Source organism: Sarcophilus harrisii, chromosome 1 (assembly GCF_902635505.1).
Source record: "Sarcophilus harrisii chromosome 1, mSarHar1.11, whole genome shotgun sequence".
NCBI lineage: Eukaryota > Metazoa > Chordata > Mammalia > Dasyuromorphia > Dasyuridae > Sarcophilus > Sarcophilus harrisii.
The window spans coordinates 702,933,492-702,952,398 of NC_045426.1; the positions used below are offsets into that span (position 1 = coordinate 702,933,492).

The 18,907-nt window shown below is 48.9% G+C and overlaps 1 protein-coding gene across 1 annotated transcript; it reads left to right on the plus strand.

The window, feature by feature from the left end:
* Window positions 1-249: 249 nt before the first annotated feature.
* ASPHD2 (aspartate beta-hydroxylase domain containing 2) lies at window positions 250-18,511 on the plus strand. The gene is made up of 4 exons (XM_031948816.1): window positions 250-378; window positions 6,566-7,693; window positions 14,558-14,671; window positions 15,721-18,511. The coding sequence occupies exons 2-4, from the start codon at window positions 6,808-6,810 to the stop codon at window positions 15,828-15,830; spliced, it is 1,110 nt and encodes a 369-aa protein (XP_031804676.1). The 5' UTR covers window positions 250-378; window positions 6,566-6,807; the 3' UTR covers window positions 15,831-18,511.
* Window positions 18,512-18,907: the final 396 nt, after the last annotated feature.

Consider the following 18,907-nt stretch of genomic DNA (forward strand, 5'->3'; position numbering starts at 1 on the left):
GCGTCCCCGCGTCCCGGCCCGAGTGCCCGGCACCTCCCCCCCGCCCCCAGCCCTGGCGCCCGCGGCGCGCGCCCTCGTGCGCGTTCCCACACCTCACCTCCCTCTCGGCCCCGCCCCCCGTCATCGCCTATCCAATCGCTGCCTGGGCCGGCGCGGCGCATTGTGGGAGTTGTGGTCCCTCCCCCGCCCGGCTCCGCGGAGCGAGCGCAGCGGCGGCGGCGGCGGCGGGGTCTGGGCTGGGGAGGCGGCGGCGTCCCCGAGAGGCGGCGGAGAGGAGAGGGAAGCGGAGGAGGAGAAGGGGCCGCCAGGCTCCCCCTCCTCACACCGGGCGGCCCGAGGGTGGAGGAAGCCCCCGGCCCGGGGCGCGGCAGGAGCCAGGTAAGGGAGCGAGGAGCGCCGGAGGGATGGAGGAGGAGGCGGCGGAGGGATGGAGGAGGAGGAGGAGGAGGAGGAGGAGCAGCAGCCCCCAGGGCCCAGCCCGGCCCTAGGGGTCAGCGACTCTCCCCGCCCTCCGCTCATCCCCCTGCCTCCTCCTCCTCCTCTCCATCCCCCTTCATCCCTCCCCCATCCATCTCCCTCCCCCTTCCCATCATCCTCCTTTCTCCCCCTCCCCATCTTCTTCCTCCTCTCTCAACTATCCCGCCCTTCCCTGCTTTTTCCCTCCTTCCTTTTTCCTTTCTCTCTACTCTTCGGACTCTTCATTCCCTCCTTCCCTTCCCTGCCTCTTCTCACTCCTCCCTTTCCTCTCTCTTCCTCCCCGCCTTTCCTTGCCTCCCTTTTCCCTGCCTCCCCCCTTTCTATCTCCCCTTTCCCTGCCCCCCTTCTCTATTGCCCCTTTCCCTACTCCCCCCTTTCCCTGCCTCCCTCCTTTCATATCTCTTCCCCTTTCCCTATTTCCCTTTCTCTGCCTCCCTCCTTTTCTGTCTCTCCTTTCCCTGCCTCCCCCTTCCCTATCTCCCCCTTCTCTATTGCCTCTTTCCCTGCCTCCCTCCTTTCATATCTCTTCCCCTTTCCCTGTCTCCCCTTTCCCCATTTCCCTTTCTCTGCCTCCCTCCTTTTTTATTTCCCCCCTTTCCCTGCCTCCCACCTAATCCCTCTTCTCTCTCTCTCTTTTCCTCCCAATGCCAGGAATGGGGGAAGGGAGGGAAAATCAGGTCCTGTGGCAGGGCCTCCTCACCTGCCCCAGCCGACTTCCCCTCTTCGATTGACCCCTTTGAGTTAGAGCTTCCAAACAGCAGGTTTTATAATGAGATGAAAAAAAAAAAATTGAACTGGCCCCTAAAGCCCCAGCTCCCCAAATTTCAATTCTGGGTTCTTTGGTTCATGGAAGGAAAGCTGGAAAAGACCTCAGAGATGTCAGAACCTGACCCCTTCTCTTCCTGCCTCTGTGATCAGAGGCAAGTTCCTCAGCCTCCCAGGGCCTTTTTCCTTTTTCCATCTGTAAAAATGGGGGAATGGACTAGAACATGATAAAACAACACACTGGGCTAGATCGAATAGACTGCTGAGATTTAATGGCGAGAAATGTTCATTCTTGCACTTGGGACCAACAAATGGATGTCACAAGCACAAAGTGGGGGGGGGGGGGGGGGAGCATGGTTAGATGGCAGCTTCTATTAATTAAAAAAAGAAATCTGGAGATTTGCGTGGCCTGCAGCTTAACTGGACTTGGTGGTGTGATGTGGCAGTATCTAACAGTCTCCCTCTACTCTGTCCTGGCTGGAAGCGTCAGGAGTAGTGTGCTCCATTCTGGGCATCACTTTTTAGGAAGGGCCTTGAAGTGGAGACAAGCAGCATGGGGAAGGGCCTTGGATCCATGCTCTTATGGGACCATTGAAAGGAACTGGGGATGCTTCTCCTGGAGAAGATTCAGAACTGGCTCATGAAGGAGCTTAGAGGTGTTCTCTTTGGTCCCAGAAGCCAGAACCTTGAGCAGTGATTTGAAGTTCTAAGAGGCAGATATTTAGGCTGCATGGAAGGAAGGGGCAATTTCCTAACCAGCTCCTTCACTGGCTCACTCCAGACAGAGGCTAGTTGACCGCCTCTCTGGTGTTTTACAGAGGAGATTTGTGTTCAGATGGGAGTTGGATTGACAGGCTACTGAGACCCCTTCCTGCCTTGAAATTCTGTGCTTCCCCGAAGCTTCCATGAGTGGATGGTCTTTTAAATACCCTTCCTTCTCCAGATTCTACAGTCTGGACATATCACGTGGGAACTTCTGGTAGACAGCTTATGCGAGATTGCATTCTGTTATTTTAGTGCCAGACTCTGCACATAGTAGGTACTCAACGAGTAGATGTAAATCCCCTGGCAGCTAGCCAAGGCCTGGCCCATAGTAGGCACCTGATCCATACTTCTGGAGTGAATCCTGCTGGTTTTAGGAGAAGACTGTCTGTTACAGCGAAAGCTACCCAAGTCCCTATTTGAAGGTTGGGGGTGATGACTACGGACGGATGGGCAGAGGTTGAAGGGCTCCAGGACTGTCAGCTACAAGGTCCCAGGTAGCTTTACAGTTACCGGGCATCTGGACACACTACAAACACTTATTAAGCCCGGAGACGCAGTGATTTGACGTCAGAAATCCAGCCCTATCACTTACCAGCCAGAAAACTGTGGTCAGATCCTTGAACTTTTCGGAAGCTCCTTTTCTTCCTCTGTCAAAGCAGGTTAATGATCTTGAGGTTCTCTTGACACTCTCTGCCACACAGGTTGTCGAGAACCAAGTGCTTTGTAAACCGTGAAATGCTGTGTGAATACGAGTCGGTGTCGTCATGCCCAAAACACTGTAGCACTCGGGGAGATACAAAGATTTTCCAAAAGCTTCATGAGAGGCAGCCACGAGATTGGGTTAAACTGCAGCCTCTCTGCAGGTCTGGGCCAGTGATGTTAGACTTGCTTTTCCCAGGCCAGAGCGAGCTCAGACTTTTATCATGGTTTGACACTGGGGCTTTAGAGCTGGGCTTGGGTTTGAGGGTTGATTTTGCCTCGTGACCTTGAGCAGATTATCTAATCTGCTTTAAATCTGGGCTCTAGGATTCCTCTAGCTAGGTGGTGCTGGGAAAGTCATAACTTTTCCAAGCCTCAATTTTTCCATCTGTAAAATGGGGATATTATTTGGACTTACTTCCCAGGAATTTTTCAGGATCAAATGAAATACATATTTGTAAAAATATGTAGCCCTGTGACTGGCACAGAACAGATCGAGGCTGAATAAATGCTCATTTCTTGCAAAGGAAGGTTGGAGTCTGACCGTTACTTACCCATTTTCCACTCTTAAAGTCACTTGTGTTGTTACTTCTTCTGCCCTATGTGCTATTAAAGACCCAAGGCCTTAGCTGTTTATTGTGGGAATTAACAGCAGTCCAGTGTGGTGACACGAGCCTTGGACTTCCATATTGCTAACTCCAGGACTTGAGACTTGAGTTAAGATTTTGCCTCAGATACTGAGCAAGTCTCCTGACCTTCTGACCTCAGTTTCCCCATCTGCGTGATGAGAATAATAATAGCAGCTCTCCTCGCAGGGTTTCTGTAATGATCAGATCAGACGAGATAATTTATGTGCTGAAAGTGCTATCAGAAGGTCAGCTATTGACGGCATAAGTTGGCCAGTCACCCAGAACAACTGGTGGCGAGGAAAAGTCCTTGTTTCACACTGACTGTTTGTGATCTTATGGGGAGAGCACTGGGCAGAGAATTGGAGATCTTCCCTACAATCATTTGTTTAGAATTTCAGCCTTTCTCAGTAGGTCTAAGAGACTCTCTTTTGGGTGGAAGAAATCCCTAAATCGGCCACGTTTGTTGATACAACCCCTCCCTTCTGTTAATGTATGGAAATCAGATCAGCATCCATTATTGATGGAATTCTGTCTCATGTTTGGCTGAAACATTTGGGATTTGTTCAGTCAGACATGACCCATTTGCGGTTTTTTTCGTCAGGATACTAGAGTAAATCATCATTTCCCTGTCCACCTGATTTGATAGATAAGGAAATTGAGGCAAACAGGGTGAAGTGATTTATCTGGCCAAATTTAAAGTCAGGTCATGTGCTCTTCCTACTGTCCCACCTACCTGGGAAGCATTTATGATTAGAGACTCTAATTTGGATTTCTACTTAATAGATGCCTATCAGATAAATTATTTTTTTCCCCAAATAATAGTCTTTTAGAGTATTGCTTCCCATTCCCCACAAGAGAAACTGAAAATCCAAATCAAAGAAGGTCATTATGATTCTGTCCTTGATAAAAGTGCCTTATTACCCATTCAGGGAGGCCACGTGCAATTTCCAGGAATCCTTAGTTCCAGGAAGGAAATTCATAAATTGAAAAGCCTCACCTTTATTTGTCTTCTCCGCTCTAAAGGGAAAGCAAACTGCAGCTTGGAGTGGTGGGAGGAGAGCTGGGAGAAAGAGAATTATGGGGAGGGTACCAGAGATCCCCAAATCTTTCCCCCCCAAATTATAAAACATGCATTCCCTCCCCCTTTTCAATAATCCCAGAAAGAACCTAGTAAATCATAAAAGGATCCCCTGGAACAAAACTCATTGCTCATTAGTTTTTAGGGAAAGAAGGTATTTTCCTTGTGTACTCAATGCTCAAATATCCCATATTTACTTTTCTATATTTTCCTTACTAAATATTACATATCAGGTATGTCATTGAAACAGTTGGCCGGTAAGACCTCCGAGACCCTTCCAGTTGCCAATCTTTGGTCCAGTGCCATAAAAGCTTCTGTTCTCTTCCAATATCCCCAATTTTATGGCTCCTAGAAATAAAAATATCATGGTGCTTAATAAATGTTTTTGACTGGCTGATGACCTTGTGTTTAGCTCAGTGTTTATCCATCCCAAACATGGAAGAAACCAAAATGCGATCAAGAAATTTTTTCCACTTTGTTCCTTGTAAAGCTGGGGGAAGGGGAGGGGGGAGTACATTTGGACACTTACCCATTGTGCATCAGTGAGGATTCATCCACTGCTGGCTTATGGTCTAAGCTCGTCTCTAATCGATTATTTATTTAGCACCTACTGTGTGCCAAGATCTGCATTATAGACACCAAAGATGAATCATTCCAGACCCTCAAGGAACTTACATTCCAAGAGAAAGCCCCATTTGCTTTGGTTCTAAAATAAACAAACTTCTGCCCAGATAGTTTCAGTTTTGGGAAGTCCCTTGTTTACACAAGCTGCTTTCTGGGACCGAGAATTGTTCCCTCTGACAGGATTTGTTTTGTCTCCAAGTTTGTTAGTCATGACTTCGTTTCGAAAATCGACAGTGCTCATATCTTCATGTAATCATCTAGATCTAGTCAGCAGGCTAGGCCCCTTGGGATTCAAGAAAACTCTGGGGAAAAGGGCAAGAGCTTTAGAGACTTATTCAGGCAAAGAAATTGTGTTCTGATGGGCACAAACCACGTATTCAGTGTCCGTGTGTGTGCCAGACATGACAGCCAGCAGTCTCAAAGGGAGGGAGGCAACCTACTAGTTTTCTCGGTAGGTTTAGTTTGCATTGTGAAAGGGTTGGGATTTCTGGCAAGAGGACTGGCCTGCTTTCCTGGAGGCTAGAAAATTTAGGTTTCATACTGTATGTTTTTCTTACTTTTACAACCTCTGAAGGTGAGGGAATATTGGGAAACACACACACACCCACACACACACATTCTATAGATATTTATAGTGTGTTATGTAGATAGGTAGCTCTATAGAGATCTATATATAAAAAGAGATCTATAATAAAATACATAAAGATATATAAAATATAGAATTATAAAGAGATCTTCATGTAGATAATTATATAGATCTCTATAGATAACTATAAAACTATATAGTTATCTGTATGTTGTGTGGGTGTGAGTGTATATTATATGTGTATGTATGTATATATTATATTTACATGTATGTATGTGGAGATATTCATCTGTATATGTATATACACACATATGCATATATATGTATAAAGTGCATGCATATATGTATCTACATATGTATGTCTCTGTGTATACACCTATATTTCCAAGTGTGTGTGTATGTTTCAAATCAAAGACTTGGCTCTCAGATTATAAAAAGAAGCACAATCATGACCCGCGCCAGACAGAGCAATGTGGGTAAAATAAAAACAGCCATTAGTGATCCCTCACCTTTAGAGGTTGTAAAGGTGAGGCTCCGAAGTGACGGTGTATAAAGTGCTTTTTCAGTGTGAGCCAAGCCAGTTCTCTCAACTTGTGGCCGACCTTAGGTAAGTGACCTCCTTGTCTAATTCTCAGTTTCTTTCTCTCTCTTGTAAGTAAATGGTTTGGAGCCGATGGCCTCCGAGGTCCCTTCCAGCACTGGGAGCCTATAATTAATCTTAGAAAGCAGAACTTGGGCTCCCTTTAAACAGTCCCCTCTGCCCTTTGTCTGCAACACTTTGGACTCCAGATAAGTCTGTCTGATAAAGTACTACCAAGTACTTCTGTCTCCTAAACATTTATAAAGTAGAAATCAGGGTTCCTGTCAATATCTAATCTAATTGAGGGGCTTGTTTCTGGACATTTATGAGAAACCTATCACACTGGTGACTATTTTTTCCAGACTTGGATGGCTTCAAGGATATTTCAGAATGACTCGGGCCAGCTGAGGAGACCTGGAGCCCCACCGTTTGCCTGGTGCAGCCCGACGCGTTCCCACTCGTCTGGCAAAGGCCTTTTGCCAGAAAGGAAGATGTGATCACTAGCGACGGGGTCTGTCCATGAAGCCTGTCCCGGCCCCCAGGGAGCAGCTGTGGCCATGCCTTCCCCATCCTGAGCCCTCCCTCCTCCCGCGCACCGACCTGCATGGTGTGGGTGCCCCTGGGCCATCTGAGGACGCACCGCCTGACCGTACAACGCCCATCTAACAACCACTGCCCCAAGATGTCGGTGGCCTGGCTGCTGGACTGGTCCTGGTCGCTGGACGGCCTCCGGGACTGCATCGCTACGGGCATCCAGTCCGTGCGGGACTGTGACACGACAGCGCTGACCACGGTGGCCTGCCTGCTGGTGCTGTTCGTGTGGTACTGCTACCACGTAGGCCGCGAGCAGCCCCGGCCCTACGTCACCGTGAACTCCCTCATGCAGAGCGCGGACGTCAACGGGCTGCAGAACGGCTACGTGTACTGCCAGTCCCCCGAGTGCGTGCGCTGCACCCACAACGACGGCCTGAACCAGAAGCTCTACCACAACCTGCAGGAGTATGCTAAGCGCTACTCCTGGTCCGGCATGGGCCGCATCCACAAGGGAATCCGGGAGCAGGGGCGCTACTTGAACAGCCGGCCGTCCATCCAGAAGCCCGAGGTCTTCTTCCTCCCAGACTTACCCACCACTCCCTACTTCTCCCGCGACGCCCAGAAACACGATGTGGAGCTGTTGGAGCGCAACTTCCAGACCATCCTGTGTGAATTTGAGACGCTCTACAAAGCTTTCTCCAACTGCAGCCTCCCGCAAGGCTGGAAAATGAACAGCACCCCAAGCGGGGAGTGGTTTACCTTTTACTTGGTGAACCAGGGGGTGTGTGTCCCCCGGAACTGCAGAAAATGCCCACGGACGTACCGTTTGCTCGGAAGCCTCCGCACCTGCATTGGGAACAATGTCTTTGGGAACGCGTGCATCTCAGTGCTGAGCCCCGGCACGGTCATCACCGAGCACTACGGGCCCACCAACATCCGCATCCGGTGCCATCTAGGTACGTAAGCCGCGGGGGGAGGAGGGGTGCAGGTAAGTGCGGTCACCTCGGGTTTAGTAGAAATTCAGATTAGAAAGCTCAAGTCACAGGCGCGCACTTATCTGTGGTCCCTGAGCCGCTACTGACAAGGAAGCTGAGAGCACGAATGTCGGGCCCACCCTGGGAGGTTCTCCAGGGCCACTCAGGGCCTCTTAGCCGCCATCTGCAGGGCCCTGGGACTAGCAGGAGCCGCAGCGCTGATGATTGTGGCTTCTGCTTAGTGCTTGCACATTTGCTCGGGCTTTCCCCATCTTACCCCACTGAATACTCACAACTCCGTGAAAGGGGGTGCTATTGTTGTATAGCTGAGGAAACTGAGGTTGAGACAAGTGAGCAAACCAGGCCCGAAGCAGCTCATGCCCAAGGGACAATCGAACCCGGGCTTGTCCACTGCTCCGTGCTGAACCCAGGGGCTCTGAGCGGCCTGAGGTGCGTTGTCATGCATTAAGGAAAGATCCACTTGTGTCCTGGGACAGTACTGTTTGTCTGTGGTCCAAGAATCGGCCTCCCTAAGGTGGGAGGAATTAACAGGGAGCCCGCGGACTCCCAGGGGATCGGTTCTTTAGAGACATAGCAGCTCTGGGAGATCGTAAGGGCCGGGGGGGATCATGGTCTGCCTCCAAGGGTAGGTGACCAAGCTGTGCCGAGTCAGGACTATGGCCTTATCAGTCAATTAGTAGAGATTTATTAAGTACCTGTTGTGTGCCAGGCACTGGTGCTGAGCTTTGATCAGTTAGTGAACATTAAGTACCTACTTTGTGCCAAGCATTGGTGCTAAGCTTTATGTCTTCATCAGTCAATTAGTAAACATTTATTAAGTACCTTTTGTTTGCCAGGCACTGTGCTGAGCCTTATGGTTTTATCCATCAGTAAACATATATTAAGTACTTATTGTGTGCCAGGTACTGGTGAAACCTTATGTTATCAATCGGTAAACACTTAAGTACTTATTGTGTGCCAGGCACTGGTGCTGAGCTTTTATCAGTCAGTAAACATTAAGTACCTAGTTTGTGCCAAGCATTGGTGCTAAGCTTTATGACTTCATCAGTCAATTAGTAAACATATATTAATTACTTGTTGTTTGCCAGGCACTGTGCTGAGCCTTATGGTTTTATCAATCAGTAAACCTATATTAAGTACCTATAGTGTGCCAGGCACTGTGCTAAGTCTTATGGTCTTATCAGTCAGTACCATTTATTAAATACCTACTTTGTGCCAAGCATTGGTGCTAAGTTTTATGTCTTTATTAGTTGATCAGTAAACATATGTTAAGTACCTACTGTGTGCCAAGTACTGGCTTTATCAATCAGGAAACATATTAAGTACCTATTGTATGCCAGATACTAGTGCTAAGCCTTATGACTTTAGCAATCAGTAAACATTTATTAAGTACCTATTGTGTGCCAGGCATTGGTGCTCAGCCTTGTTTTGATCAATCAGTAAACATGTATTAAGTACCTATTCTGTGCTAGGCTCTCTGTTAAGCATTGAGGATACAAAAAAGGGGCAAAAGACATATCAAGCATATCTCATTCTTCTCTGGAAATTGCTATTCACATTGTAGTAGCTGAGAAAGATCAGAAATAGCCATCCCCCAGCCATCTGGGTAAGGAGTTTACTGTCTGATGACGATGTGTCTTGTTAACATTCCTGGAAAGGGATACATGCAAAGGAAGCCTCAGCAAAGGGAAGCTTCTCTCAGAAGCCGATCGTTTCTAGCTTATCGGCTTTAGGAAGGAGCAAGGGAAAGGAACAGCTCAGAGGAACGCTTGAGAATCAACTTCTCAGGCTTGAGAGACCCAAGAGAAGACATCGGTCAAATTTGTTGTTTATCAGACACACCTGATTTTCATGACTCGGTTTGGGGTTTTGTTGGCAGAAATACAGGAGTGGTTGGCCATTTCCTTCTCCAGTTCATTTTACAGATGAGTTAACTGAGGCATATAAGGTTAAAGTGTATTACCCAGAGTCACCCAGCTAGGAAGTGTTTCAGGCTGGATTTGAACTCATGAAGATGAGTCTTCTGACTGCAGGCCCTGTACACTGTGCACTGTGACATCCCTTAGCTGTTCTACATGGGACCACAGTCACTGGGGAAGCATCATCTTTGAAGAGGGTGGGAGGGTGGGATAGGATTCAATTAAATTCAGTAAACGTTAAGCATCTTTGTACAAGGCTCTGCGTGTGCACGGTTCTGAGGATAAAAAGAGATGATCTACTCAGCTTGCTTTCTGTTTCATTGGGGGAAGGCAAGAATATAAGTCACTTTGATCCAAATACATTTAATGCAAAGGAGAGATGGGACTGAGAGCTGGACCTGGGATCACCTGCAGGCTGGGGGAGAGGGCGCAGGGATCCAAGGAAGGCAAGTGACACCTGAATGAGGCCTTGAAGAAAAGGCCATATATATCAGGAGCCAGAGCCAACAAATGCTTTCCTGTAGGAGGGATCAAAAAGCACAGACATGACACAGGGCAGAAGGGGAATGGTAGGAAAGAGCAGTTCAGTTTGGATGAAATATAAAATATATATAAGAGAATGATGAATTAAGGCCAGGCTAGTGATATGGCAGAGGGCTTTGAATGCCAGAATTATAACAAAAGCAGCATTTGAAGAAAGTCCATCTGGAGAAATTTGAGGCTCAATTGAAGATAAAAGTTGCCATTCTATGATGACTCCATCTTGTCATATTGCCAGAAGGTTGAGCACAATGTGAGGACTTTTTTTTTAATTGAAGTAACTCATGGAGGCTATTAAGGTGCAGAAAGATTCCATTTTGCATCAGTGGAGGGAAGTCTATACACATATAAAATCTTAGATCTCTGAAGAGCCTGAGTGTTTATGTGTATAAAACACATAAGTCCAACATGGGCCCTAATATGGCCCACTGGTAATCATCTTTTGAAATCTTTTTTGTTTTCAATAGAATTTTATTTTTCCAAATACATGGAAAGATAGCTTTCTTTGTTCATTTCTGTAAGACTTTGTGTTCCACGTTTTTCTCTCTCCCTTGCTTACCTCCTTCTTCCCCAAGGCGGCAAACAATTTCCCATTGGTTAAATATATGCAATTCTTTTAAATGTATTTCCATGTTTGATCAGACCAAAAGAAAAAAAAAACCATGACAAAGAAAAAACAAACAAACAAAAAACAAAATAAAAGTGAAAATACTCTGCTTTGATCCATATTCAGTCTCCATAGTTCTCTCTCTGGATTCAGATGGCATTTTCCACCCCAGCTCTTTTGGAATTGTCTTGAATCCCCACATTAGACAATCATCTTTTTCCAGAGATGAAGGAGGTCTTGCTGCTAGAAAATTATGTGACATTAGGCCCATCCCAAGTCCCCTACATTTCGGCCACTGGGTTTGTAATGGGGGCCACTTTGAGGATCAACAGGTTTTAAAGCAAGGGATCATCCTTGGAGATCATCCAGCTCAAGACTCATTTTCTAGATGGAGAAAGAGAGATTTGAAAAGTCCTTGGACTTCCTAGAATCCCACAGGAAGGAGCTCAAACCTAGATCCACTGATCCTGAATTCAGTGATCCAGTCTCCTCTGCAGCCACATGAGCATAGGTTTTCTTTTAGAACTTATTCCTTGGTTAATTTTCCCTTCCTTGCTTTCGGCCATGTCAGGAAACAAACATGTGCAGCATGGAGAGAGCCCATTGTCCTGTGCCTCTCTTGGCAGGAGTCTCTAACTCCGAAGCTCCCAGGGTGATCCACACAGGTACTGCTTCCTCTGTACCTCTGCTACACTCTGTCCCATGGAACCCACTGGCATTAGAAAAGGGGCAGGACCTTGGCTGCCAGGCTGGTGGACTTGTGCCCCCATTAAAGGGCTCTGCCAAACGCCACGGCCCCCCCTGTCTTATTGGACTGAGTGTGGACTCCTCCCGCCCCAGACTCCAGAGGAAACGATGGCGGCCGAGATGACAGGCCGATGGCCCACATACTACCTAGCATTCCTGACTGAGCCGCTCCCCTGTGTACAGCTGCCTTGCCGCAGACCTCCAAAGTGAGTCAGGGCCTTCTCCCAGACAGCCTTTCTGCCCAGAGAACCAGTGTCAGTGGAACAGGATGCACTTGTGAATGGCTTGCCCTTAGCACAGGCCGAGAACCCCATCAGCTGGCTTACAGCACCGTGATTCTGGTCACCAGCTCGAGTTAAACACAAACATCATTTTTCTCCTTGTGTGATCTTATCAATTTTGGCAGTTCCGGAGAATACCCCACCTGGGTCCTGAGGGAGACCTACAGTTCCCCAAACTAATGAAGGACTAATAGCTAGTGTATACATAGCTTTTTCCAACTGCATCTTCATCCACTGTGGGAGAAACCCCTGTTCTTTCTTTCGAGAGAGAATCTCAGACAAAACCGTACGCTCCTAAACCACAAAGGCCCTGGGAGAAAAACCCTCTCTGGCAGGCTGGAGTTGCTCCCCAGCTTCCAAGCTGCCTAATGCTAACGCACAGACATTACCCAATCACGGAGTGAGATGTGGGGCAAGGACCGTTTCTGCCAGCTAAGCTGATCTCGTTGGCAACAGGACGAAGCGGTAACGGCTAAGAAAGCAAGTGTGGGGAAGCAGCACCGAGCTAGAGATGCAAAGCCAGACGTGTTTTGTTCTCTGATGTGGTGAGTGGTGATGAGTCATGTAGAGGCCGGGAGAAGGAGAGCATCCCTCCTTTCCACTTCAGTGAGAGGGCAGGACAGTTACTGAAGAGAAGATGCCTCCCGGCTTCTCCATATTCCTGGAATTCTGTCCTAGCAGACCCCTAGAACAAGCCCAGAGGAGTCGCCTTCTGTTTGGCCAGGAAGCAGTGGGTGGGATTGTCATAGACCCATCGAACAGACCAATGCTTTTCTCTGGTAAGGAGGAAATGAGACTCCGAAAGGAAAGGGACTGGTCCAGTATCACCCAGACTGCATTTCCTGCTTCCACCTCCCCCCACCCCAAACTTCCCCTTTCCCCATGGGGCTCAGGGGCACCCATCACAGGGCAGCTATACTTCCATCGCCATCATTATCATCATCATCAGTGGGCAATAGCTCATTCTTTGAAATGCATTGGCTGCTTTTGAGAAATACATTCTCTTCACAAATAAAATTAGCTTTAATTGGAATAATTACTATGTGTGAACTTGCTGGGCTCCATCCATTTTTGTGTCATCAACAGAATGAGGCTGGAAGCATGGAAGCGTTATCTATTCCACCAGCTTTCGTGCAGGGGAGGCTGGATGCTGTAATAGAATCCTGGGCTTGGAGTTGGAAGGATCTCGGCCCTCATCTTGATTATGTGACAGCAGAAAAGCTTCCATGGGAGCAATACCCATCCTGCTGCCTCGCAGACCAGGTCTGAGGACGCACTTTGTCTGGCACGATGTGCCATATACATGGCTGCCCTTCTAATTATTGGGGAAATTAAATCACAGAAAGGAAATGAAGGAACTCAGTCAGTCATAGCTGCCACAGTGAGTCAGTGAAACCCGAAATAGCGCTGCAGCGTGCCAGATCCTTGTCCGTGGCTTCCTTCTGTATGATCTTGTGTGCTTCCTTCTGGGTAAATCCTTCCAGAAAGGGGTAGCCTGGTCACTCATAATTAAAGATATTAAAAGGCTGAGCTGTAAAGATTTCACTGATAAATGACAGAGGCAAGGGGTTGCACTCCATCAGCATTTACCAGATACCAGCTCAAGGCAGATTTTTACTGATGTGCAAAAGTCATAACTTGTCAACTTAAAAACTGACCTCACTCCAATCCTGGCCTTCCCATCGCCTCAGCTTTCTTTTCCCTCAGTCCCTGTCCTGTGAGCCAAAGAAAGTCAAAGAGCTGAGGCTGTAAAGCCCAGAATGACTCAAGGAAGGGAAACGGAGTCTTTTCTTGCTCTGCAATGTAGTTTGAGTGGGAAAATACAGGATCACACAATCTCAGATCTCCTTTGTAGCAAGGGCTAAGTTCTAGAGCTTTTTCCCCCCCAGTCTGGTAGTCATATCTGACCCTTAATGACCCGCTTTGGGGTTTTGTTGGCAGAGATACTGGAGGGGTCTGCCATCCTCTTCTTCAGCTGACTTTGCAGATGAAGAAACTGAGGCAAACAGAGTGAAGTGACTTGCCCAGGATCACACAGCTTAGTGTCCAAGGTCAGATTTGAATTTTGCTTCTCCTGATTCAAGGGCCAGCACGCTATCATTGTGCTACCTGGCATCTCATCTGAGTCACTGTGATCCTAGGATGCCTTCAAATCCAGATGACAAATAAACACTAGAGAAAGGGACAGCCATGACTTTATTATTTCAGCGTCTTGCTCCCAGGGTTTCAGTAGCTGGATGAGTTATTATTCTGGCTTTCTTCTCTGTGTCTCCCAGACCTTCAACCAACCTGATTTGTCACTCCTTTGAAGGCCCGCCGTTTCAGGCTCTCCTTCCAGGTCTCCACAGCAGGTGATGAGGAAAGCTCTTCAGGTGGAGAAAGCCGCGTGTTAGGCGTCTGTGGAGGTGACGCATGTGCCATCGTTGCTCACTTCCCTTTGAGAAGGCCACTAGTTGGTGCCAGCTCCATAGTGGAAGACCTGGGCCCCTGCCCAGGACTGGTGCTAGGAGGTACCGAGCTGACGCAGCCCACTCAGAGTCTCAGGGGAAATGGGTTTTTGTCAGAGCAAACGTTGCCCTTTTCATCTTTGCACCTGTGCCTTCTGGGGTAGCAGAGACTGAATCGTAACAGGAGGGTAGTCAGAGTTTTGTAGCCACTTTCTTTGCTGAAGTGCAGGGCCCTCTGGTATTTCCCAACTCATATCTGGCCCTGTTCTCTCTTGCACACGAAGGTCTGAAGACCCCCAGTGGCTGCGAGCTGGTGGTGGGAGGAGAGCCCCAGTGCTGGGCAGAGGGCCGCTGCCTCCTCTTTGACGACTCCTTTCTGCACACCGCATTCCACGAAGGCAAGTATGCCCCTGCTCCTCTTGGCAAACTCTGTCCCCCTGGAGATTAGCCCTACATGGGGCCCAGCAGCTCGGGAAGGATGGGTGCCCCCAAACAACCGGGGCTCAGAGAAACAGTGGACTTAATTTTACCTTTCCCTGTTCCAACTCTAAAAGTCTGGGGAGTGTATGGCTCTCTAAAGTGAAATCCTTTCTGCTTTCACTCTAGTCTCCCATCAAGGCTTGGGTTCGGTTTCTTCTGGGAAACAGGAAATGATGAAAGAGTGTTTTCTTCTTAGGGAGGGTGTCTGTTCACATGTGATTTTTTGCAGTCATGTGTAAACACAGATTCAAATATACTCATAAATATATGTGCATATACACACATATAGAGGTCTGAATTTCTCGCTCTCTTCCTTTCCCTCATATCTCCCACTCCTTCCCTTTTCTTCCTTCCATATCTCTCCTTCTCTCCTTCCATCTTTCCCTCTCTTCCCCCTCATCTCTTCCTTTCTTCCCCCTCCATCTTCTTCCCTCTTGTTCTCCCTCCCTCCCCTTAACCCTTTCTCTCCCTCTCTTTTCCTCGCTCTTTCTCCTCCTTCTCTTCCTTTCTCACTTTTCCCCTATTTTCTTCCTCTCCCTCTCTCTTCCTTCTTCCTTTCTTTTCTCTTTCTTTCCCTCCCTTCTTCTTCCCTCCCCCTTCCTCCCTCCTTTCCTTCATCCCCTTCCCTCTCCCTCCCTTTCTCCCTCCTTCCTTCCTTCTCTCCCTCTTTCTCCCTTCCTCTCTTGTTCCCTCTCCCGCATCCCCCCCCCCCCCATCTCCTGATCTATAAACAGGCCCATATTTGAAGTCTTTCATTGCCGACTTTATCTGCTGTCTGACTTCAGAGTTAGTATTTCTGATAAAACCCGTTTCAGCAGCTTTGAGAGACAGGGCCAGCCCGTCTGCCTGAGGGCAAGCCAAGTAATAGCACGATCCGGACGGAGGAATGGGATTCAATGCGGATGGAGGAATGGGATCTGGCCTGTGGTAGCTGCAGTGTTTCCCTCACAGCCTGTTTTCTCCTCAGGTTCGGCAGAAGAAGGACCACGTGTGGTTTTCATGGTTGATCTGTGGCACCCGAACGTGGCGGCAGCCGAGCGCCAGGCTCTTGATTTTATTTTTGCTCCAGGACGATGAGTGCCTCTGTGCTGGCGAGGGTGAGAGGGACAGGCCTGGCCTAGGAAGGCACTGGCCCAGCGTGCCCCTGGCTGAGGAGGCCTTGCCACGGACACAAACCTGCCTCGGCAGGAAGCTTTCCTTTGGGATCAATGCCATGCTGGATTTCTCCCTAGTTTGGCTATTGTAAATGGAAGTTTCCAGCTCGTATTTCCTTAGATGTGTTGGGTACCCCCCGTCCTCTGCTTCCGGGCTTTCTTTTGGGCACAGCTGTGCGTCCTTTCCCCTCCGTGGCTCTAGTGCAGTCCCCCATTGTGTTACGTTGCTCCTGTGTTTCGCAGTGTTAAGATTCAGAGCAACCACGAGGTTGTTTGTTGAATGTCATCATGTGAAAATTCTTGTGGTCACTTTAAAAACAAACCAGAAAGAGATGAGAACTCAGAGCAGCCGTGGGGCTGCCGGGCTCGGCTCCCACTGCTGCTCCGTCCCGACCACGGCGGCCCCTTCGCCTGCCTGGGGCCAGAGGGACACGACCTCCCACGCCGGCCCCTCTGGCCGCCTTCCCGGGTTCCGAGGCTGCCGAGCGCGGCGCGTCGGCAGCTTTGGGACCTGGGCAAGTGGCTCCCCTCTGCACCCTCCTGGGCAGGCTGGCTGCTGATGGCAAAGGGCATTCAGACCGGTGGCGCTCGAGACTTTTTAGACATCCCTTTCCTATGGAGCTAAAGCTGGTCCCTGCAGGCCCACTCCTGGCTTCCCAAGGCTCAGGCCCAAAGGGCGGGATTCTCTTACCTCACTGCCTCCAGAAGCCCCACTGCCAAACTGGGCACCAAGTATCCCCGAGCGAGTTCTTTCCAGCCAGGTTAGCTGAAAGGAGTCGCTGGGTCAAGGAAATTCTGGGGATGCCTTTCTGTAATGAAACTGGAATCTAAAGTCTCGTTCCGCTTTGGGGTCCTCTCATCCCTTGTCCGTTGCGTAAATGTTTGCTCTCTGGACGTGGCATGGCCTCCGTGGACGGCCCAGACCCGGGCCGGGCCGCTCAGAGTCGTCACTGCCAAAGGATGCAGACTGACCCCCAGAGCCTCTCCCAGAAGCTCCAGCCTTCTTGGAAGGATGTTCAGTTTGCATCTGGATGAAAGGACCCGAGGCCGGTCTGGCAGGGATGGGCTCAGTGTCGTGAGGAAAGTCTCCTGGAGGAAAGCCGTGTCACCAGCCGCCCTAAATGCCTTTATTAGAGAGTGTGTCCTGGTCAGGGTAGATGGGGAAGGAGCTATGGTCCGGCACAGAATAAGCGAGAGGCATTATCCACTAGAAAAAGCACGCCAGGGTTGGACACCAATGGGAACATTCAGGGAATGGGAAGAACACATAGAGCAGAGAAGAGACCCCTAAAGGCCCTTGCATTAGTCACTAGCCAACGTGTAAAGAGTGTTTCTCTAGAAGAAAAATGTCTATGCTTTTTTTCAATAATTAGACGGTGGGAAAAGGCAGAAATTTCAAATACACCTTAAGTATTTTTACACCTAAGAACAACTGAGGTGCATGATTTCTACACACATTGAATACTCTGACATGAGTTGACAAAGCCAACAGTACTTATGGGTACCTGGTTACCTGAAGTCACGTGGAGTGGATATGGAACAGGAGGTTAATAAAGGACTTTGCTGAAAAGGAGACTGAAGTGGTTTTGTTGGGATTCTAGCTTAAGCATGCAGTCTCTGGACTCGATGTGCTTTTGGGCAGGGAGAGAGAAGCCATTAAAATTGTTATTTCTGAGGAAAGAGCACAACCTGATTTTAAAAGAGGCAGGGAAAAGCCCATCCGGTGATGAATCATTTCAGAACCCAAATGGGGGCCAGTGGCTTAAATTCATTAGCGGGAGGCTCGGCTAGCGGGGCAGGGACGGAGACAAAAACTTCCAGATGCCCACTGGCAGAGGCAGGGAGCCTTAGAGCTGCCTCCTTCCCTAAGGCCTGCCTCATGTAGGGGGGTCAGAAGAGGGAAAGTCGCATCAAACATCAGCAACATTCTGGTTTAATACTCTTGGCTTTTTGTTCTTTAAAAAAATAAAATAAAAGGTAACGAAAGGTCTGCAGAAGCCCGGGACCTGTGTTTTCCAGAAGACACTTCACAAGCAATTTGGATTTGCTGTGAATTAATTTACCGGCAGCATACAGAAGAGGAATAAGAACACCAGCCTTGGGGCTGTGAAATTTCTCACCATTCAGATGTGTGTGATCCCAACAAGGCAATTGCTAAAGTCATTTTCATGTTGCTGCTAAGGTGTGCAAGGGGGTAAGTGGGAAGCAAATGGAGCAGCCCAGGTGGTGTGGCCTCCAACCCGGCAGCCTCCGGGGCAAGACCGGAAGGGACCTCAAATGTGACTGGCCTTGGAGCCAGCCCGGACTGGCTGAGGCACTCGGCCAAAGTCTTGTAGTGAGCCCTAAGCAGCAGAAACGGGTCTGAGGCTTTGGGATTCAAGGGCAGTTTCAGGTATAGGCTGTTCGCATAGTCACCCAAGTTTGCCCCAAACTCCTCCTTTTGAGAATAAAATGATTATCTCTCCAGAGAACTGGTGGCCATGAACACTTACTCCCAGGTGGATGTAAGAACGGTACGGGACAATGGATGGCTATAAATTCCCTTCTCTGACAGATGGCAATGGGAATAGCAGAGCAGATTGGAGCATTGTTGGCAGAAGGCATCAGACAAAAGGATTATTTACTGAATGCTCCATTAATAAGTACACCCAGCTCACTGATCCTAATCTATTACCCACCCCTGCCATAGTTTGCTTCTCGGAATATTTAGATAATAATCTTAAACTCATTGTCCTGGAACACATTTGCTTGGGCCCAGGCACAGCTAGGCCCAGGGCTGGGATGGTCCGTCCCTTTGGGGTGTCGCATGACCCCCAAAAAAGCAGGGCTGGCCGGGTGGGAGATGGTTGATGGGAGCTGCGCCTTATGCCCCCAAAACACACAAGTCACTGCCCTTCCTTCTCTCTTGTGCCCCTCAGTATTTCCTGCAGCTGGGACCTCTTCCCCTTCCAACTTCTGCCTCAGTATCTCGGCCTGCGTCCAACCTGGGGATGCAGGGCT